At 44.3% G+C, this 22,076-nt stretch overlaps 1 protein-coding gene and 1 pseudogene across 1 annotated transcript; one reads left to right on the top strand and one right to left on the bottom strand.

The window, feature by feature from the left end:
• The first annotated feature begins 1,079 nt into the window (after positions 1–1,079).
• On the top strand, positions 1,080–13,862 carry LOC121577454 (annotated as a pseudogene).
• Positions 13,863–18,996: 5,134 nt separating this feature from the next.
• LOC121577268 (pro-neuregulin-4, membrane-bound isoform-like) lies at positions 18,997–20,533 on the bottom strand. Its single transcript, XM_041891032.1, has 5 exons — positions 20,403–20,533; positions 20,125–20,185; positions 19,928–20,021; positions 19,533–19,685; positions 18,997–19,407 (listed from the first exon to the last, which is right to left on the bottom strand). The coding sequence occupies exons 2-5, from the start codon at positions 20,132–20,134 to the stop codon at positions 19,332–19,334; spliced, it is 333 nt and encodes a 110-aa protein (XP_041746966.1). The 5' UTR covers positions 20,135–20,185; positions 20,403–20,533; the 3' UTR covers positions 18,997–19,331.
• Between the last annotated feature and the right edge of the window lie 1,543 nt (positions 20,534–22,076).

The raw sequence follows: 22,076 nt of genomic DNA, 5'->3' as shown, positions 1-22,076 counted from the left end.
CTGCCAATATGCCAACATTCCATTCAAACATTGCAGTCAATCCACAGCCATACACTGGCTGAAATCAGTTGATGATAGGACTTACACAAGTTATAAATGCAACAAGTACTGATATTGTATCATACAACAGCACTCACAACTTTCCAATAAATAAAAGATTGAGACGTTTATGGTTTGTTTACATATATCCTTATAGGCAATGTATACAGACAATTGGTATAAAACACATATAAACTGTATTTATAATTATATTACAATATTTTAGGTTGACAATAATTCAATTAGACTATTTCTGATATATCACATGCCTTACTTTTATTTTCCTGCATAGGTAAAATCAGGATCATGCCTCTACTGCCATTCATTCCAATTAGACCGGTTTGGATATCTCCCTGAGCAACCATAATAGCAGCCATTTTTGAGGGTTTATAACATAGGCCCTCTAGTAATTTGATAGGATCTCTATGGTTGTTGTTGTTGCCCAAGTATAGGCTAATTGCCCCTTGGGGATAAATGAAGTTTTTTTAATTGAAATATATATTTTTAAATTACTCTGGGCCCTAATCTTAAATCATGCTTGAATTTGATACATTATGAATATTCCTTTCTAGAACACGATCATTTGTCAAAATCATATGTAGGAAGAATGTATCTGCACTGTATGTTTGCTAGCTAGCTAGCCAGCCAATTTTAGAGGAATTAATCCATAAAGTTTTCAAATTAACTGCCAATATGCCATCTTTCCATTCAAACAATGCAGTCAAGCCACAGCCATACACTAGCTGAAATCAGTTGATGATATGACTTACACAAGTGCAACAGAAGAAGGAAGGAACTGGAGAGATGGCATCCCTCGAGGAGGCAAGAAAGAGATTTTGATGCGGAAAAGTGGAATATTTAGGAGTCTTTAATTGGATTTCGGAGGAGGAATGGAGGGAAAAAGAGAGGAAGAAGAGGTTGAAGAGAACGAGGGAGGCAGAGGTTGAGCCTCAATCTGTTGAAGATGGCGAAAAAGAGGGAGGAGGTGCGTCGAAGAAGATTGGTGTGAGCCATACGCCAGACCGAGTTCTTGAGGTGAAATGGAAGTGAATGAGCGCAAGTTAAGTGAGGTGGAATTTGTGGTAAAGAGCGCGGAGCCCAAGATTGGAATCAATGTACATGATGAAGAAGAATCTGGTCCAGTAGGAGTGACATTATTGGAGAAAGTGGATCCTTGCCTTTTGGCGGATACATTTGTGGTTTTAGGGTGGGTTGGAAAGGAGTTGGGTGTAGTTGAATCAGTGAAGGTAACCTGTAGTGGACTTATGATATTTATTTGTGTTTCTTCTGCCCAGAGGGAGTGGGTGCTCTATGTCACGCAATTTGGGTCAAGATCTGTTTCTTGCTTTGCGCTTAGGAATAGGGCACCATTGAAAGGAGTGATTTCTGGGTAGCGTTAAGTGTGGAGGTGGAGCAATTGAAGATGAAGATTCCTGGTGTTTGTGAAGCCCGCCGTTTGGTGCGACACAGACCCTGTGGTGAGCTTGGTGAAACAGAGGAGTCACTGTCAGTCCTTTTGAGTTTTGAGTTGAGTCTTTATCTCACAAAGTCATTTTAGGATATATCAATTATTCTGTTAGAGCTTGTGTGCCGAATCCACTCCGGTGTTTCAGGTGCAACGTTTATGGTCATGTTGCAGCACTGTGTAGGAGGGAGAATCCTAGATGTGGGAAGTGTGCAGGAGGGCATGGGACAGAGGATTGTGTAGTTTTGGTGGATAAAGTAGTGTGTGCCAACTGTAGGGGTGGCCATGTTGCTGGGGTTCGGAAGTGTCCGGTGTGAGAGATGCAGGTTGAGGTGGCCAGAGACAGAGTAGTGCAGAATGTGTCGTAATCTGAGGCAGTGAAGAAAAAAGAGGAGGAGGGGTCAAGGGTGAGGAATACTGAGAGGATCCCTGTGAGTAGTAGATCTGTGCCAGCACAGAGGGATAGGCCAAATAGTAAAATATGCTTCAGTAAGGTTGGCTTCTTAGCGTTCATACCAATGTACTGCAGAAATTAAACTTAATCACAGAAAAAATATGTTGTTGTGGCAGCTGCAGAGAAGTATTTTGGTGTACGAGATTTGACTTCAGAAGAGTTACAGGGTGTGTTGCGTGGTGGTGTCCCGTCCTCCCAGGCCATTGGCATGGTGCAGGAGCAGATAGGGTCAAAGTAGGGGAATGGGGTACCTTAATTTTTAAATGTTCCCCCTTTTCCCATTTTGTATAACACAGTATAATGGATTGATATTATAGTCCAGTTGGGGGAGGTAATGCAACATTTTGGATGCCAACCGCCATTAAACCCCAAAGAAGAAGAAGAACTGTGTGGTTAAACTGTGCTCCCAATTCGTCCTTTGGCTAGTTCTGTCTGAATCGGGGATTGATTAACGTGGTCTGATGAAAGCAGGGGACTCAGGAAATGTTGCAAACTCAATTCGATTGTAGCTGTTTTCTACAGGGAAACAAACTTCAGTCAGCTGATATCCTACAGAAAAGTGTTACATTGTTGCGATGTTGCGGTTACCATAGGCCGACTTGCCATTTAATCGCTTTTGTTCCGAGTGTGAAGATTGTCCTGCGTGTCACGGTTTTGGCCGAGGCTGCCTCTCTTCCTTGCTCGGGCAGGCTTCGGCGTTCATCGTCTCCGGAATACTAGCTGCCACCGTTGCATGTTTCTATGTTCGTTTGCTTTTGTCTGATTGTTGTTACACCTGTTATCGTTTAGTGTAATTAGTGTCCTATAAGTTCTCGTTGTGTTTGTCAAGTGTTGTGTGTGATTGTTTTCACTGTCGTGCGTATTGCTTGTGTCTATACAGTTTGCTCGGTTGAGCTGCTCTCCATTTGTATTTTGGAGTATTTTGTCGCACGTGTTTAGTGCGCCCGTTTTATTTTCGCCTGCGTGCGGAGTTTCTCGCCTCAGGGCATTGATTTTCGTGCTGTGTTTATTGCTAAACCACTAAAGTCTTTTGGACTTACTTTGTGCGTCCTGCGCCTGATTCCACCACCACAACCACCTACAGCTACACTGACAGAATCACACACCACCAAGAATGGAATCAGCAGGAGCCGCAGCAGCACAGGCGACGCTGGAGGACAGGGTCCGCGAGCAGAATGACCAGATCCTGCGGATGGGGTCCGCACTGCAGGAGGTGATCACCACCATCCGAGGCTGGGAGACCCGAGGACACCTCCACCACCATCTTCCCTGCCCGCACCATCGGCAAGTCAGCCCATTCCCGCTCCGGAACCCAGAGGAGTTCGACTCTCGCTCCCGAGGGCCTACGATGGGACCGCTGCCGGGTGTCAGGGATTCCTTCTCCAGGTGGAGCTTTACCTGGCCACCGTGCACCCGGCACCCTCGGGACACGAGAGCGTGTCCGCCCTGATCTCCTGCCTTTCCGGTAAGGCGTTGGAATGGGCCAACGCAGAGTGGAGGAGAATAGACGCTACCACCATCACATACGACGAGTTCTCCCGCCGCTTCAGGGCGGTGTTTGACCATCCCCGGGGGGGAAAGCGGCGGGGGAGCGTCTGTTCTGCCTCCGGCAGGGGAAGAGGAGTGCCCAGGAGTTCGCCTTAGAATTCCGTACTCTAGCGGCAGATGCAGGGTGGAATGAGCGGGCCCTCATCGATCACTACCGATGTAGTCTACGTGAGGACGTCCGTAGGGAGCTGGCCTGTAGGGACACCAGCCTCTCGTTCGACCAGTTGGTCGACATGTCCATCAGGCTGGATACCCTGCTAGCTACCCGCGGACGTTCCGAGGGGGGTCCGTCCATTTCACCCTCCAGCGCCTCCGAGCCGTGCCCCATGGAGCTCGGGGGCGCTGGCGCTAGAGAGAGGAGGGGTCGGATTACGAGGGGTCCATCTCCTGCACCAACTGTGGTCGGGGAGGACACACCGCGGCTAGGTGCTGGGGATGGCCTCCTAGGGGAGAAGACGACAGGTCCCGCACTGGGGAGTCCTTCCAGGTGAGTAGGCGCCCCACTCACCCAGAGCTCTCTGTTGCACACTTCTGTATACCTGTGCGTTTTCCACAGGTAGCACCTCATTCCCAGCATAAGGCGCTGGTAGATTCAGGCGCGGCTGGGAATTTTGTTGATAAGAAATGTTGTTTAGCCTTAGGGATTCCCCTTCTCCCTGTTGACGTCCCCCTTCCCCGTTCATGCCCTAGATAGCCGTCCGTTGGGTGCGGGCTTGATCAGGGAGGTCACGGCGCCACTTAGGATGTGTGCGCAGGGGGTCATCAGGAGATGATCCAGCTATTTCTGATCGACTCGCCTGCGTATCCGGTGGTGCTGGGCATGCCCTGGTTGAGTACCCATAACCCATCTATTTCGTGGCAGGAGAGGGCTCTGATGGAGTGGTCTGCCCAGTGTGTGGGTCGATGTTTAGGCGTTTCCGTAGGGGCTACCTCGGTGGAGAGTCCAAACCAGGTGCCCGCATTGCACGTTCCCCCCTGAGTATGGGGGATTTGGCTATTGTGTTCAGTAAGTCGAGGGCGACGCAGTTGCCTCCCCCATAGGCAGGGAGATTGTGCGATAGACCTCCAGGCAGGAGCTGCGCTCCCACGGAGCCATGTGTATCCTCTGTCTCAGGAGGAGAAGAGAGCTATGGAGACTTACATAGACGAATCTCTGAGACAAGGATACATACGGCCCTCCACTTCCCCTGCGTCCTCGAGTTTCTTTTTGTGAAGAAAAAGGATGGTGGGTTACGCCCGTGCATTGATCACCGTGGTCTCAATCAGATCACGGTGAAGTACAGTTATCCACTCCCGCTGATTGCGACCATGACGGAGTCATTGCACGGGGCGCGTTTCTTCACTAAATTAGATCTCAGGAGCGCGTACAACTTGGTGCGCATTAGGGGGGCGATGAATGGAAGACAGCCTTTAGTACCACCTCGGGCCATTACGAGTATCTTGTCATGCCATACGGGTTGATGAACGCTCCTTCAGTTTTCCAATCATTCGTGGATGAGATCTTCAGGGACATGCAGGGGCAGGGGGTGGTCGTGTACATAGATGACATTCTCGTGTACTCGCCTACCCGAGTCGAGCATGTGGCCCTGGTGCGCCGAGTGTTGCGGAGGCTGTTGGAGCACGACCTGTATGTCAAGGCAGAGAAGTGTCTGTTCTTCCAGGAGTCGGTCTCCTTTTTGGGTTATCAGTTGTCTGCGTCAGGGGTGAAGATGGAGGTAGACCGGGTGTCAGCCGTGCGTAATTGGCAAACGCCAACCACTGTGAAGGAGGTGCAGCAGTTTTTGGGGTTTGCGAATTACTACCGGAGGTTTATCCGGGGTTTTGGACAGGTGGCAGCTCCCATAACGTCTCTTTTGAAGGGGGGTACGGTGCGTCTGCAGTGGTCAGCCGAGGCGGACAGGGCGTTTGGGAGGCTGAAGGACCTGTTTACCTCGGCCCCGGTGCTGGCGCATCCGGATCCCTCTTTGCCATTTCAGGTAGAGGTGGACGCGTCAGAGGCCGGTATAGGAGCCGTGCTTTCGCAACGGTCCGGCGCGCCACCTAAACTCCGCCCCTGTGCCTTTTATTCCAAGAAGCTCAGTCCGGCGGAGCGAAACTATGACGTAGGGGACAGGGAGCTGTTAGCCGTGGTACAGGCCCTAAAGGTGTGGAGGCACTGGCTTGAGGGGGCTCAACACCCTTTCCTCATTTTGACGGACCACCGTAACCTGGAGTACATCCGGGCAGCGAGGAGGCTGAACCCTCGCCAGGCGAGGTGGAATACGTTTTGACCCGGTTCACATTTAAGATCACGTACATCCCTGGGTCACAGAACGGTAAGGCAGACGCACTGTCTCGGTGGTATGACACGGAGGAGAGGTCCGTGGAGCCCACTCCCATACTGCCGGAGTCTTGTCTGGTGGCACCGGTAGTGTGGGAGGTCGATGCTGAACTCGAGCGGGCGTTACGCACCGACCCTAGTCCACCTCAATGCCCGGAGGGTCGGAAGTACGTTCCGCTCGAGGTTCGGGATCGATTGATCTATTGGGCTCACACGTCACCCTCCTCTGGACACCCTGGTATTGGCCGGACAGTGCACTGTCTTAGTGCCAAGTACTGGTGGCCCACGTTGGCGAGGGATGTGAGGGTTTATGTTTCCTCCTGCTCGGTGTGCGCCCAGTGTAAGGCGCCTAGACATCTGCCTAGGGGTAAGTTACTACCCCTGCCCGTTCCACAACGACCATGGTCTCACCTCTCGGTGGATTTCCTCACTGACCTTCCTCCTTCACAGGGGAATACCACTATACTGGTCGTTGTGGACCGGTTTTCTAAGGCCTGTCGTTTGCTCCCTATGCCGGGCCTTCCTACTGCCCTGCAAACCGCCGAAGCACTATTCACCCATGTGTTCCGGCACTACGGGGTACCCGAGGATATTGTGTCTGATCGAGGTCCCCAATTTACCTCCAGAGTCTGGAGAGCTTTTATGGAGCGGTTGGGGGTCTCGGTGAGCCTCACCTCGGGTTACCACCCGGAGAGTAATGGGCAGGTGGAACGTGTGAACCAGGATGTGGGTAGGTTTCTTAGAACATATTGCCAGGACCGGCCGGAGGAGTGGGCAAGGTACGTTCCCTGGGCCGAAATGGCCCAGAATTCCCTACGCCATTCCTCCACTAACCTAACCCCTTTCCAATGTGTGTTAGGTTACCAGCCGGTTCTGGCACCTTGGCAGCAGAGCCAGATCGAGGCTCCTGCGGTGGATGAGTGGGTGCGGCGCTCGGAGGAGACATGGAACGCTGCACACGTCCACCTGCAGCGGGCCCTCCGTCGTCTTAAGGCGAGCGCCGATCTCCACCGCAGTGAGGGACCGGTGTACGCACCTGGTGATCGAGTCTGGCTCTCTACCAGAAACCTGCCCCTCCGCCTGCCCTGTCGGAAACTGGGTCGGCGGTTTGTAGGGCCATTTAAAGTCCTGAGAAGGTTGAACGAGGTGTGTTACAAATTACAACTACCTGTTGAGTATAAAAGTATTAACCCCTCGTTCCATGTGTCTCTTCTCAGGCCGGTGGTAGCTGGCCCACTCCAAGAAAGTGAGATCAGGGAGACTCCTCCGCCCCCATTGGACATCGAGGGGCACCGGCGTACTCCGTGCGGTCCATCTTGGATTCGAGACGTCGGATGGGGGTCTCCAATATCTAGTGGAGTGGGAGGGGTACGGCCCGGAGGAACGGTGCTGGGTGCCGAGGAGAGACATTTTGGACCCGTCTCTCCTGACGGAATTCCATCGTGGGCACCCGACGCACCCTGCTCCGCGTCCTCCTGGTCGTCCCCGAGGCCGGAGTCGGCGCACGTCTGGAGCCGCGCGTCAAGGGGGGTACTGTCACGGTTTCGGCCGAGGCTGCCTCTCTTCCTTGCTCGGGCAGGCTTCGGCGTTCGTCGTCTCCGAATACTAGCTGCCACCGTTGCATGTTTCTATGTTCGTTTGCTTTTGTCTGATTGTTGTTACACCTGTTATCGTTTAGTGTAATTAGTGTCCTATAAGTTCTCGTTGTGTTTGTCTAGTGTTGTGTGTGATTGTTTTCACTGTCGTGCGTATTGCTTGTGTCTATACAGTTTGCTCGGTTGAGCTGCTCTCCATTTGTATTTTGGAGTATTTTGTCGCACGTGTTTAGTGCACCCGTTTTATTTTCGCCTGCGTGCGGAGTTTCTCGCCTCAGGGCATTGATTTTCGTGCTGTGTTTATTGCTAAACCACTAAAGTCTTTTGGACTTACTTTGTGCGTCCTGCGCCTGATTCCACCACCACACCCACCTACAGCTACACTGACACTGCGGTGATCGTGTGCTACTACTCTTTTTATTATTATTATTTTTATTCATTTTTTAGGGGGGAAATCAGCTTCAATATTCCAGATATATTGTGGCTTCTATCAATGTAATTGTCTGCATAATTTCCAATCCCTAAATTTTTGGGGGTTGCAAATAATATTTCTATATACAGTACCAGTCAAAAGTTTGGACACACCTACTCATTCAAGGGTTTTTCTTTATTTTTACAATTTTTTACATTGTAGAATAATAGTGAAGACATCAAAACTATGAAATAATACATATGGAATCATGTAGTAACCAAAAAAAGTGTTAAACAAATCAAAATATATTTGAGATTCTTCAAAGTAGCCACCCTTTGCCTTGATGACAGCTTTGCACACTCTTGGCATTCTCTCAACCAGCTTCAAGAGGTAGTCACCTGGAATGCATTTCAATTAACAGGTGTACCTTGTTAAAAGTTAATTTGTGGAATTTCTTTCCTTTTTAATGCGTTTGAGCCAATCAGTTGTGTTGTGACAAGGTAGGGGTGGTTTACAGAAGATAGCCCTGTTTGGTAAAAGACCAAGTCATATTACGGCAAGAACAGCTCAAATAAGCAAAGAGAAACGACAGTCTATCATTACTTTAAGACATGAAGGTCAGTCAACCCGGCAAGTTTCTTCAAGAGCAGTCGCAAAAACCATCAAGCGCTATGATGAATCTGACTCTCATGAGGATCGCCACAGGATTTGAAGACCCAGAGTTACCTCTGCTGCAGAGGATAAGTTCATTAGAGTTAACTATACCTCAGATTGCAGCCCAAATAAATGCTTCACAGAGTTCAAGTAACAGACACATCTCAACCAACTGTTCAGAGTAGACTGCATGAATCAGGCCTTCATGTTCGAATTGCTGCAAAGAAACCACTACTAAAGGACACCAATAAGAAGCAGAGACTTGCTTGGGCCAAGAAACACGAGCAATGGGCATTAGACCGTTGGAAATATGTCCTTTGATCTGATGAGTCCAAATTTGAGATTTTGGGTTCCAACCGCCTTGTCTTTGTGAGACGCAGAGTAGGTGAACGGATGATCTTCCACATGTGTGGTTCTCACCGTGAAGCATGGAGGAGGAGGTGTGATGTGGGGGTGCTTTGCTGGTGACACTGTCTGTGATTTATTTAGAATTCAAGGCACACTTAACCAGCATGGCTACCACAGCATTCTGCAGCAATACACCATCCCATCTGGTTTGCGCTTAGTGGGACTATCATTTGTTTTTCAACAGGACAATGACCCAAAACACACCTCCAGGTTGTGTAAGGGCAATTTGACCAAGAAGGTGAGTGATGGAGTGCTGCATCAGATGACCTGGCCTCCACAATCACCCGACCTCAACCCAATTGAGATGGTTTGGTATGAGTTGGACCGCAGAGTGAAGGAAAAGCAGCCAACAAGTGCTCAGTATATGTGGGAACTCCTTCAAGACTGTTGGAAAAGCATTCCTCATGAAGCTGGTTGAGAGAATGCCAAGAGTGTGCAAAGCTGTCATCAAGGCAATGGGTGGCTATTTGAAGAAGTTTTGATGTCTTCACTATTATTCTATAAAGAAAAACCATTGAATAAGTAGGTGTGTCCAAACTTTTACTGGTAGTGTATATATATATATTTTTTAAATCAATTTTAGAATAAGGCTGTAACGTAACTAAATGTGGGAAAATTCAAGGGGTCTGAATACTCTCCAAATGCACTGTATGTTATTTTAAATATGTATATATATTTTATATTTTTTCCTTTATTGTTTTCCCCTAACCCTACCACCCCTCCCCTAATTGGAGTAAACTAATGGACAACAACACTTAGGCTTCTACTTCCAGCTTATACAGTACCAGTCAACATTTTGGACACCTACTCATTCCAGGGTTTTTCTTTATTTTTACTATTTTCTACATTGTAGGAAAAACATTCCTCATGAAGCTGGTTGAGAGAATGCCAAGAGTGTGCAAAGCTGTCATCACGGCAAAGGGTGGCTACTTTGAAGAATCTAAAATAGAACATATATTTTTATTTGTTTAACACTTTTTTGTTTACTACATGATTCCATATGTGTTATTTCATAGTTTTGATATCTTCACTATTATTCTACAATGTAGAAAATAGTAAAAAATAAAGAAAAACCCTTGAATGAGTAGGTGTGGCCAAACTTTTGACTGGTACTGTACATGCTACATACATTTAACGGATGCAATATATTTTACATTAGTAAAATAATAATATATTTTGTTTGTTTTTTGTCCCATCCTTCAGCTATCCTCAACCCCTCCAATCTATCTCTGAACACCATCCAGTTTTGATTTCTATTTGCCATATATTTTTCAACTGTGCTGTGATATTTCACAAATGTTCTCATAATTTCTACAGTTTGTAAATTAAAGATAAACATTTTTGCCAAGAGTATTAATTATTACATTATTGATCGATTGACTATGACTTTTCAAATCACCCAGCAGTGCCATTTGAAGAGTTAGCTCCAGGTAAATGTTGCAATTCTTCAGCCATTCCTGAACTTGCGACCTGCTACATATGGACAGTACCAAAATGAATGATCTAATGATTCTGTCTCTTTGCAGCAAAATCTGCAGAGCTGGGATGGTTGTCTCCCCCATATACAGTATATAACATTATAATGGTTGCAAGAATTTTGTATCACATTGAAAACTCTACGTTTTGAATCCGGCGTCGTTTTGTGTATCAGTTCATAAACTATGTGCCATGGAATCGGTACATCGAAAGTCTCTTTCCAACTATTTTCCAATCTGTATGGCACTGCTGTACATTTTTTGGTCCTTAAATGAAACTGGTATACTTTTTTATTTATCACAAATTTTTTAAACCAATTTTGGTCTTTAATGCAAGGCCGACAGACAAGTTCCTTACTTTCTCCCCCTTCCACTTGCCTTTTCCATTTTTGCGGTAATGCTGCAATTAGTTGGTTGTAATTTTGGATAGAGCAGACGTTTCCATATATTTGTGTTAGCTGCAGGTGTGACATAACTTCACCAGTCTTATTTATGATCTAATTTACAAAGATTATACCGTTTTTAAATTTGTTTTCCAAAACTAATGTTTTTAAAAAAATCAATTAGTATATTTGAGTTTAACCATAATATTTGCTGTAATATTTGTTCTGTCTTTTCTGGTGGATTAAACTGAAATTGCAAGCAACTTTCTATGGCTTGACCGAGTTTGGGAAACCCTGCAATACATAATATAGTACACTTATCCTAATTTGGTTGTAATCCAGAGAGGTTAGAAAAATTATCTAGATCCTCTATGAGCCTGTGGAGGGATCCAAATTGTGGATTTAAAAGAACACATGAATCATCAGCGTACAATGAGACCTTTGTTTTTAAGCCCTGGATTTCTAGCTCCTTGATATTATTGTTGGATCTGATTTTAATAGCTAACATTTTGATGGCCATAATAAATAGACATGCCAATACTGGTCAACCTTGTTTTACTCCTCTTGACAGTTTAATACTTTCTGAGAAGTACCATTATATACTATTTTACACACGCTACTACTCTTTGTTGACACCGCAGACTCGCTGCCTCCAGCTGTCAAAACAACAGGCCTTTGTCATGTTAGAACAGCAAAAGAGAAAAGTTTACGGACTTTCACATTGAGTAACTACTCTGTTTTACACTGTGGGCTCTCCAAAGTGATTTCCCAGTCGCGTTCAGAAAATTCAGCCGCACGTAAGTACGTAGAACTACTTAGAGAGCTACGCAAACAAACCTCCGTCGGATCTGTTGCGTAGACTGTGTAGGTCTAGGGTGCTTTCAAGACAACTGGGAACTTGGAAAAACACTTGATCAAATCTTGATGTCAGTGATCTTCAGGTCAAAAATTCGGAGCTCTAGAAAGATGCCAGTGTTTCCGACTTGGAATTCCGAGTTGGATCAGGATGACCGTTCAAAATGATTTTCCCCAGTCGGAACTCGTTTCTTTCAGAGTTCCTGTAGTTGTCTTGAACGCACTGAAGTCGGAAGTCAGAGATTTCTGAGTTCCCAGTGGTTTTGAATTGTGGCATAGGTTTTGGATTGTGGGAATTGGTGCAGGGATTTCTTTAACTTTGGGATTGAAATATCGCACTAATGTAGTTCAGCTCTTGTGTGAAGAGGACTTCAAGCAGACTGGAAGATATGGTGCTGCCATTCAAGTTAGCAGAGACCTTGTTCAGCAGATAAAGGTACAGGTATTTGGAGTTTTTTAAATCCTGAACTGGTTAAGTTTAACGTCATAACATTCCGTTTATTGGTGCATGCAGCTCAACCTCATCATGTTTAAACATGTTCATTTTATAATCTGTCTGTATCTCTGTCCATCACCTCTTTCTTGCTTGGTGTGACAGGATGAGGTTGGGGCTCCAGGGCTGGTGGTCTGTGTATCTGTGGATGGCACTCAAGTCTGGTGTGAAGGTTGGTGCAATGCAGTACTTTTAGGTTCACTGTAGTAGATGTGATATACTTACTCCTCATATGTTCAGAAATTAATACAATGCATAATGCTGCTGTTTCAGACATGCTCCTAACTAACTGATGTCCATGTTGAAGGACTTGGCTATGCTGACTTGGAAAATTGTGTGCCATGTGGCCCAGAGACGGTGCTGAGGATCGCCAGCATCAGTAAACCCCTAACTAGCAGCTGTGGGAGGAGGGGAAGCTGGACCTAGATGCCCCTGTCCAGAAATACGTCCCTGAGTTCAGGGAGAAGATGTAAGTTGAGTTCCTGAGAAGTTACATGAAATATACATTCTATCAAACAAACATGATCCTCTCACCTTGAACTCTCTTTTCCCACCAGTGTCAATATTTTGATTTTGATTTATCAAAGTTCTGTCTTTTCTCTTTGATTTCCAGGTGACTATAACCCCACGGCTGATTCTCTCACCTGAGTGGCATACGGCACTAGAAGAAGGACGCTAATAAGTGAGGGAGGACAGGGAGAAGGCCAAATGACCTTTGAAACTGCCTGGTAAAGAGGAAAATAACTAATCTTATTTCAAAGAGAAACCAAAGACAGAGGACAGCAGCACCATGTGCAAGGAAACCAAATAGGGCCAGAAGAAAAAAGAATTTGAGCAAGATGAGTACTACCTGAAAGACAGCTTTGACAGGGTCATTCAAGCCGTGGATCTTTTCAAGGACGATCCTCTTTCAAACCTGGTAGGTGCCATGTAAGAGTTGTGGCTGTCAATCAAATCAACAAATTGAATCCTATGTGTATGTAAATGAATTGACATGAAAGTAAACTTGGTTTTGTCATCTGCAGGCACCACTTTCTTGTACTCAACCCACACCTTCACCCTCCTCAGTGTCGTGGTGGCGAGAGCTGCAGGCCAGCGTTTGCTGGATCACATAATGAAGATGTTCAGGTAACTGGGCATCCTCAACACTGTGACCAATCTCCACAGCATGTTACATTCAGTGGTAACTTGGTGTAAGATAAGCTTGGCTTTTGAATTCTGAGTATTTTTTCAGATGTTTTACAAGTTTTGCACTTTTTGTTGCAGGTTTTATCATTTCAATAAGAAAGGACGCACAGTAAACTGCCCTTACGTGGATAACTCCTATAAGTGGGCAGGAGGTGGCTTTCTCTCCACTGTGGGAGACCTGCTCCTGTTTGGGAATGCTCTGCTCTACAACTACCAAGTGGCCTACCTGAAGGACGGCACAGACCTCCTGCCTGGCTTCCTCAAACCAGAGACAGCCCAGGCTCTGTGGGCATGGTGGACAAGACAGAGGCCTCCTGGGATAAGGATGGGCTGTATGCACAGGTCTGGCTGGTGGTGGAGAAGGAGCAGAAGTACAGCCAGTGCAGGAGCCACATACATTATATCTCACATACAGGGGGTGCCATGGAGGCCAGCAGTGCCCAGCAGCCCAAAGGACTGACTACAGCCCTACCTCAGGGAATAGTGGTGACCATCATCACTAACATGCAGTCTGTGGGACTCGACAGCACAGCACTGAAGATCGCCCATGAGTTTGACAAAGCCAGAGGCTAATGAGAGTTAATACTTAAAACTACCACAAAGTATCAATGCACTGCAATATTGTTTCCGATGGATGAATGATTTATCAACAGCATTAATTTGTATATTTGAATTTGAAACTGCATTTATACGTCTGCCTGTTTTTTTGTTTAAAATAAAATAAAATACAGTGTTCAACATTGGTGTGGATTGAATAATAAGTAATTAATTTGGTATTAATGTTGTAAATCTTGATGAAAATAAGTGACAACCATTCTCACCTTTGTGCAATTGACAGACTACTCACCACTAGGTGGCAGCAGTCTACTGCTTTTCTATAAATAGGAACCAGTGACTTCTGAAGTCACACAATGAAGGGTATTTTCTCATTTGGGAAAAAGTCCGACCTATCTCCTCCCTCCTCTCTTATCTGTGACCCGGAAACCGATAAGTGGTCGAAGAGTGGGTCAATTCGTTAGTAGGCAAACGGAAGACAGTCCTCCCCTCCTCGATAGCCTCCTTTTGGCAAGGAAGCATAAGTGTATTCTACCACGGAAGTTTTGATATCTGCCACACCTCCAGCTGTGTGAAAGCATGCACACATTTAAAAACGATATGCTACTGATCCTTTTATCTATATAATGTCTTACACAACTAACTTAATTTGTATTTATCACTTTACACATTTATTTTGGGATCCACCCCATCAACGTCATTTGCCTAATGACACGCGAGTGGAGAAGGAGCTTCTGGGCTTGTTTGACATTGCAGCAGACAGTGCAGGCGACTGCCAACTTACTCACCTTGCATCACAAATAACCACTCATTACCTTTGAACTTTTCAAAAGGAGGCGAGAGAGGACGAATGAGAGAGGGGGCAGGAGTTGAGCAAATCTAATTGAGAAAAGGCCAAGATCTCAATTGCAAACTCCTCGCGTCCTCTCGCCTCATCTCCTCAAAAAACATTTGAGGAGAAGGTCAGCGGGACAGGATCTCTGGATTTACTCATCCAATGGGTTTTGAGAAGGAGATGAGGAGAGAGTACGTGAGGAGTATGCAATTGAGATCTTCCCACAGTCTTTTTAATACTGATAAGTACCTCAATTGTTTAATCTACTTTCTCTCTACTTCAGCAAATCAATTGTAGGTCATGCTTGGTGGAAAGAGCATGATGTTATTGAGAGACTTGAAACTAAGTCAAGTCTAACGATAGTCAGCCGTTTGCATTAGGTCTTAAGTACTGTCTGATCAAATTGTTGGGGTCGTCTCCTGAATCGAAATGGCATTGACCCCAACCCTAGTTTCCCTCATTACTACCTGTCACATTTATAAAACACCTCCGTGGCAGAGGGGTAAATGGGGGTGGTCTTCTTGAGCCATGAATACATGAACGTGACTCCAAGTATTTCATATGAGATGAGGGACCCTTAGCACCATCTGTTGGTTGAGGTCTCACGTGCATCTGAAATGGAACTGGTGACATTTATGGAGATTATATTATCTGAATTATCTATGATTCAGACTCATTGATGAACCTCCCATGAATGCCAGTACCCCAATGTAAACCATTGTATTTATAGCGGAAATTATAATCCTTACTTATAGCTCAATTACATTACTTCAATAGACTTCATTGACATTGATTACTGAAGAAAACACAATGCGTTGTTTCCTCATACACAATCACATGATTTCTTATTGTGATTTTGATATCGCAAATGATGTACACTTTCTATATTCATTAAATAATACAAGGAAGTTGCTTACTGTAACTAATACTCACTTCATGTTTGACTTTTATGAAAGTTGCACAAATACAGTACCAGTCAAAAGTTTTGACACACCTACTCATTCAAGGGTTTTTATTTATTTTTACTATTTTCTACATTGTAGAATAATAGTGAAGACATCAAAACTATGAAATAACACATATGGAATCATGTAGTAACCAAATAAGTGTTAAACTAATCAGAATATATTTTATATTTGAGATTCGTCAAAGTAGCCACCCTTTGTCTTGATAACAGCTTTGGACACTCATGGCATTCTCTCAACCAGCTTTATGAGGTAGTCACCTGGAATGCATTTCAATTAACAGGTGTGCCTTCTTAAAAGGTCATTTGTGGAATTTCTTTCCTTCTTAATGTGTTTGAGCCAATCAGTTGTGTTGTGACAAGGTAGGGGGGGTATACAGAAGATAGCCCTATTTCGTAAAAGACCAAGTCCATATTATGGCAAGAACAGCTCAAATAAGCAAAGAGAAACGACAGTCCATCATTACTTTAAGACATGCAGGTCAGTCAATCCGGAAAATATCAAGAACTTTTAAAGTTTCTTCAACTGCAGTCGCAAAAGCCATCAAGCGCTATGATGAAACTGGAGGAAGACACAGAGTTACCTCTGCTGCAGAGGATAAGTTCATTAGAGTTAACTGCACCTCAAATTGCAGCCCAAATAAATGCTTCACAGAGTTCAAGTAACAGGCACATCTCAACATCAACTGTTCAGAGGAGAATCAGGCCTTCATGGTCGAATTGCTGCAAAGAAACCACTACTAAAGGACACCAATAATAAGAAGAGACTTGATGGGCCAAGAAACACAAGCAATGGACATTAGACCGATGGAAATCTGTCCTTTGGTCTGATGTGTCCAAATTTGAGATTTTTGGTTCCAACCGCCGTGTCTTTGTGAGACGCAGAGTAGGTGAATGGATGATCTCCGCATGTGTGGTTCCCACCGTGAAGCATGGAGGAGGAGGTGTGATGGTGTGGGGGTGCTTTGCTGGTTACACTGTCAGTGGTTTATTTAGAATTCAAGGCACACTTAACCACCATGGCTACCACAGCATTCTGCAGCGATACGCCATCCCATCTGGTTTGCGCTTAGTGGGACTATCATTTGTTTTTCAACAGGACAATGGCCCAAAACACACCTCCAGGCTTTGTAAGGGCTATTTGACCAAGGAGAGTGATGGAGTGCTGCATCAGATGACCTGGCCTCCACAATCACCTGACCTCAACCCAATTGAGATGGTTTGGGATGAGTTGGACCGCAGAGTGAAGGAAAAGCAGCCAATAAGTGCTCAGCATATGTGGGGAATGTTGGAAAAGCATTCCTCATGAAGCTGGTTGAGAGAATGCCAAGAGTGTGCAAAGCTGTCATCAAGGCAAAGGGTGGCTACTTTGAATAATCTAAAATCTAAAATATATTTTGATTTGTTTAACACTTTTTTGGTTACTACATGATTCCATATGTGTTATTTCATAGTTTTGATGTCTTCGCTATTATTCTACAATGTAGAAAATAGTAAAAAATAAAGAAAAACCCTTAAATGAGTAGGTGTGTCCAAACTTTTGACTGGTACTGTATATTTATACAGTGGGGGAAAAAAGTATTTAGTCAGCCACCAATTGTGCAAGTTCTCCCACTTAAAAAGATGAGAGAGGCATGTAATTTTCATCATAGGTACACGTCAACTATGACAGACAAATTGAGAAAAAGAAATCCAGAAAATCACATTGTAGGATTTTTTATGAATTTATTTGCAAATTATGGTGGAAAATAAGTATTTGGTCACCTACAAACAAGCAAGATTTCTGGCTCTCACAGACCTGTAACTTCTTCTTTAAGAGGCTCCTCTGTCCTCCACTCATTACCTGTATTAATGGCACCTGTTTGAACTTGTTATCAGTATAAAAGACACCTGTCCACAACCTCAAACAGTCACACTCCAAACTCCACCATGGCCAAGACCAAAGAGCTGTCAAAGGACACCAGAAACAAAATTGTAGACCTGCACCAGGCTGGGAAGACTGAATCTGCAATAGGTAAGCAGGTTGGTTTGAAGAAATCAACTGTGGGAGCAATTATTAGGAAATGGAAGACATACAAGACCACTGATAATCTCCCTCGATCTGGGGCTCCACGCAAGATCTCACCCTGTGGGGTCAAAATGATCACAAGAACGGTGAGCAAAAATCCCAGAACCACATGGGGGGACCTAATGAATGACCTGCAGAGAGCTGGGACCAAAGTAACAAAGCCTACCATCTGTAACACACTACGCCGCCAGGGTCTCAAATCCTGCAGTGCCAGACGTGTCCCCCTGCTTAAGCCAGTACATGTCCAGGCCCGTCTGAAGTTTGCTAGAGTGCATTTGGATGATCCAGAAGAGGATTGGGAGAATGTCATATGGTCAGATGAAACCAAAATAGAACTTTTTGGTAAAAACTAAACTTGTCGTGTTTGGAGGACAAAGAATGCTGAGTTGCATCCAAAGAACACCATACCTACTGTGAAGCATGGGGGTGGAAACATCATGCTTTGGGGCTGTTTTTCTGCAAAGGGACCAGGACGACTGATCCGTGTAAAGGAAAGAATGAATGGGGCCATGTATCGTGAGATTTTGAGTGAAAACCTCCTTCCATCAGCAAGGGCATTGAAGATGAAACGTGGCTGGGTCTTTCAGCATGACAATGATCCCAAACACACCGCCCGGGCAACGAAGGAGTGGCTTCGTAAGAAGCATTTCAAGGTCCTGGAGTGGCCTAGCCAGTCTCCAGATCTCAACCCCATAGAAAATCTTTGGATGGAGTTGAAAGTCCGTGTTGCCCAGCGACAGCCCCAAAACATCACTGCTCTAGAGGAGATCTGCATGGAGGAATGGGCCAAAATACCAGCAACAGTGTGTGAAAACCTTGTGAAGACTTACAGAAAACGTTTGACCTGTGTCATTGCCAACAAAGGGTATATAACAAAGTATTGAGAAACTTTTGTTATTGACCAAATACTTATTTTGCACCATAATTTGCAAATAAATTCATAAAAAATCCTACAATGTGATTTTCTGGAGAAAAAAATTCTCATTTTGTCTGTCATAGTTGACGTGTACCTATGATGAAAATTACAGGCCTCTCTCATCTTTTTAAGTGGGAGAACTTGCACAATTGGTGGCTGACTAAATAATTTTCCCCCCAACTGTAATTCTACATTAAAGTGTTCTAATTATTACCCTACTATACTCTAATCTACGGTATAACAGGCTCAGAGAAAGCTCACATTCACAATTGAACTTCGACACACTCAACTATTTATCTGTTAGTCAAAGCAAAGACTAAGCAAACATTGTACAGTCATAGTATTCCTTTGAATGAAGGCATCAGGTATCAGTCTTCCATTTTTAAGCATCCATTCTGTGTCAGAGGAAAATAGCCATTGGCATGAAATGGTTGTAATCAGTCCTACACCCAGTCACACAGACTGGAGAAAAGGTGTGTGGCTGTGTGTCTACAGCAGCTTCAGCTGTTGATGGCCACTCAAACAGGCTGCAGCTTGAGGTTTGATGCTTGCTGCAAAATGTTTGTGGCTGGAAGTCTCCTCTGTCCTCCTGGTCCTTCATAGCCGCATCTCTAATAGCATCCAGACCCCACACCATATCACGCCACCGTCCATGAAATATTTTATTTGAAATCTTTTGTTATCCAAATAATATGCAACATGCCTCAGACTCTGGGCTCCACTCTCCAATACTGTTGTTCACTGTTTTTCTGCTGGATCTTTGGTTTGGCCTTCCATACCCTAACAATAACACAAATACAAGGAATGTCTCAGACCTACAGTAGAAGAAACTGTATCAGACCTGAAAGCACTATTCCTGCATACTTGTGTATTTATGAATCAAGCTAAATGAATGTGTTACTTACTTGCAAGTGTAGTAGACAACTACTGTGAACACGACTAGAATAAGAAGGACCATGATGACCACAGCAGCGATCAGTCCTGTCTCCCCTGCATCATGTGCAGTGATCAACAGCTGGTACAGCTCACACCGACTGCCTTTGTAGTTCTCACTGCAGCTGAGGGAGAAGGAACAGCGTTATTCTCAAGCAAGCTGTCAACAGTTGAGAACCAAGAGCCAGGGTAGGTCTACCTGGTCTGAGCTGAAGTAAAACAAAAGCTTAAACACCATGCAGTAGTTCCCAGAACTTCCTTAGCTCATTGCCAAGCATCACTTTACACCTGCTTATGGCTGACAAACTATTAGTGACATTAGAAAATAGTGATGGGGGGAAATGTGGAGCGCATGAGAGTAACTTACACACAAGTAAGAGTGTCCATAAAATGAATTTTAAAACATGTTCCTCCATTCATACAGTAGAAAGCCTCTAACTTGTTACATGGGTCACCATGGTCTACAAAAAAAGACAGAATAGATACATTTCAGAATAACAGACACATATAACACATACAGATACATCATACGGCAATTCTCAACATTTTACCAAACTCTTTTACCTGCCATCATTAGATTTTTTTCTATCCTGAAGAATGTGACAGGGTTGTCTTAGATCCCCACCTAAGAATTATGTACAATGTACAAAAGTAACAGCTCATTATGAATCTACATAGACAACAAGATAGGAAATAACCAGAAAACAGGCAAGATTAATGTTTTGTACTCTTTCTACACTAAAACAAGGCATAACAGAAGTAAGCTGGTTGTGTGTCCTTAATCATATCAAGGTTTTATCCCCTTTGCATGAAAATAATGAAGAGGTTTGTTATTCTCTTACCAATAGTATTGTTATGATTCTCTTCTTACCCCCTCATGAAATACCAGTTTGTGTTAGGGTTAGTGCAGGTTTCCAAGGTGAGTCACAGAGACAGACTGCTGAAAATAACTCTGACAACTGCTTTTTGTTGGACCTTTAAAGGCACTAATGTGGGCGTGTTCCTTTGAGCCAAGAAATGTTGTGATAGCTGTTTGTCCACATTGTAAATGGAATGCTAAATGGTAGGATTCTCTCTATTGATTGTGACTCATTTTGGTAGAATGCCTGATATAGTGAAATAGGGTCATTTTCAATGAGTGCCTCAGAATACAATATTCCCACCATAGAGTAGGTAAACAAAGGCTTTTATGAGCCACTAGTGGAAATGATAGATCATTTTACAACATTGACCTTTCAATAAGAGAATGTGCAGTGGTGGTTTACTTTCATACAGACAATAGGTATCTGCAGACACTGTAATGATACAGGAAGGCATTAGTTTGTCAAAGCCAAGTAATTCTGATTGCATCACACAATCCATCCACAGGTGGGAAAGGGGATACCTAGTCAGTTGCACAACTGAATGCATTCAACCAAAACATGTCTTCTGAATTTAACCCAAACCCTCTGAATCAGAGAGGTGCAGGGCTGCCTTAATCAACATCATAGGCGCCCAGGGAGCAGTTGTTGTTGGAGGTTAACTGCTCAAGTGCAGAACGGCAGATTTTTCCACCTGGCTCGGGGATTCGAACCAGCGAAGTTTCAGTTACTGGCCCAATGCTCTTAACTGGTAGGCTACCTGTTGTCTGTTTGATTGCAACATGGCTTTACATAGACAATCTATGGGTTTCGTGAGCGACAATGGAATGACTGTTAGGCTGAGAGGGATTTGGAACAAACAGTGCAGGTATGACTGGAATCGTGGCAACTTTGCTTTGCTTCCTCCTGCCTCAACATTTCCGGCATGCTTGTAAACATTGTTCTGTGGACTTTTTCAAAACCGTTAGCATGTTAACTCATACGTTTTTATTACCTACCTAGCAAACATTCCCAGAACATTAGCTAAGATTCCCATTAAGTTCTAGTTAGGGTTTTATCTAACATTAGGATGATAACCTTCAGAGAATATTTATGATAAAAAATCTATTTATTTATCAAAAATGTTTTAGACTAAATATCCTTGGAATGTTCTGCTAACATTCACTGAAATGTTGTGCACAACATCTGTAACAACCACCACAGAACATTCCCCAAAAGTTTGTATGTTTGTATAAAACATTTGCCTGATGTTGCAAGAACGTTCCTATAACACATTTAATCCTTAAGAGTCTAAGCCGGGGGTTCAAACCAAGATGGTTATACCAAGAATCATTCAGCTATTTGATTTAGAATTTTAGGACCCCTTTAGGTATCAAGCAAATCAGTGGAGGGTGCTGAGGGGATGACGGCTCATAATAATGACTGGAATGGAGTAAATGGAATGGTATCAAACACATCAACGATGTGGTTTCCATGTGGTTGATACCGTTCCATTGACTCCGTTCCAGCCATTATTATGAGCCATCCTCCCCTCAGCAGCCTCCACTGAAACAAATATATTTAAAAAATATTTGATGAAACATTGAATTTGGCCTTACTGCTATTAGCCCATAGGAACACATTGACTAACAGATTCATACATGGAAAAACAGATAG

Source organism: Coregonus clupeaformis, chromosome 11, assembly GCF_020615455.1.
Source record: "Coregonus clupeaformis isolate EN_2021a chromosome 11, ASM2061545v1, whole genome shotgun sequence".
NCBI lineage: Eukaryota > Metazoa > Chordata > Actinopteri > Salmoniformes > Salmonidae > Coregonus > Coregonus clupeaformis.
The sequence above is the reverse complement of the archived record's forward strand: the minus strand, read 5'-3'. Positions and strand labels throughout refer to the sequence as shown.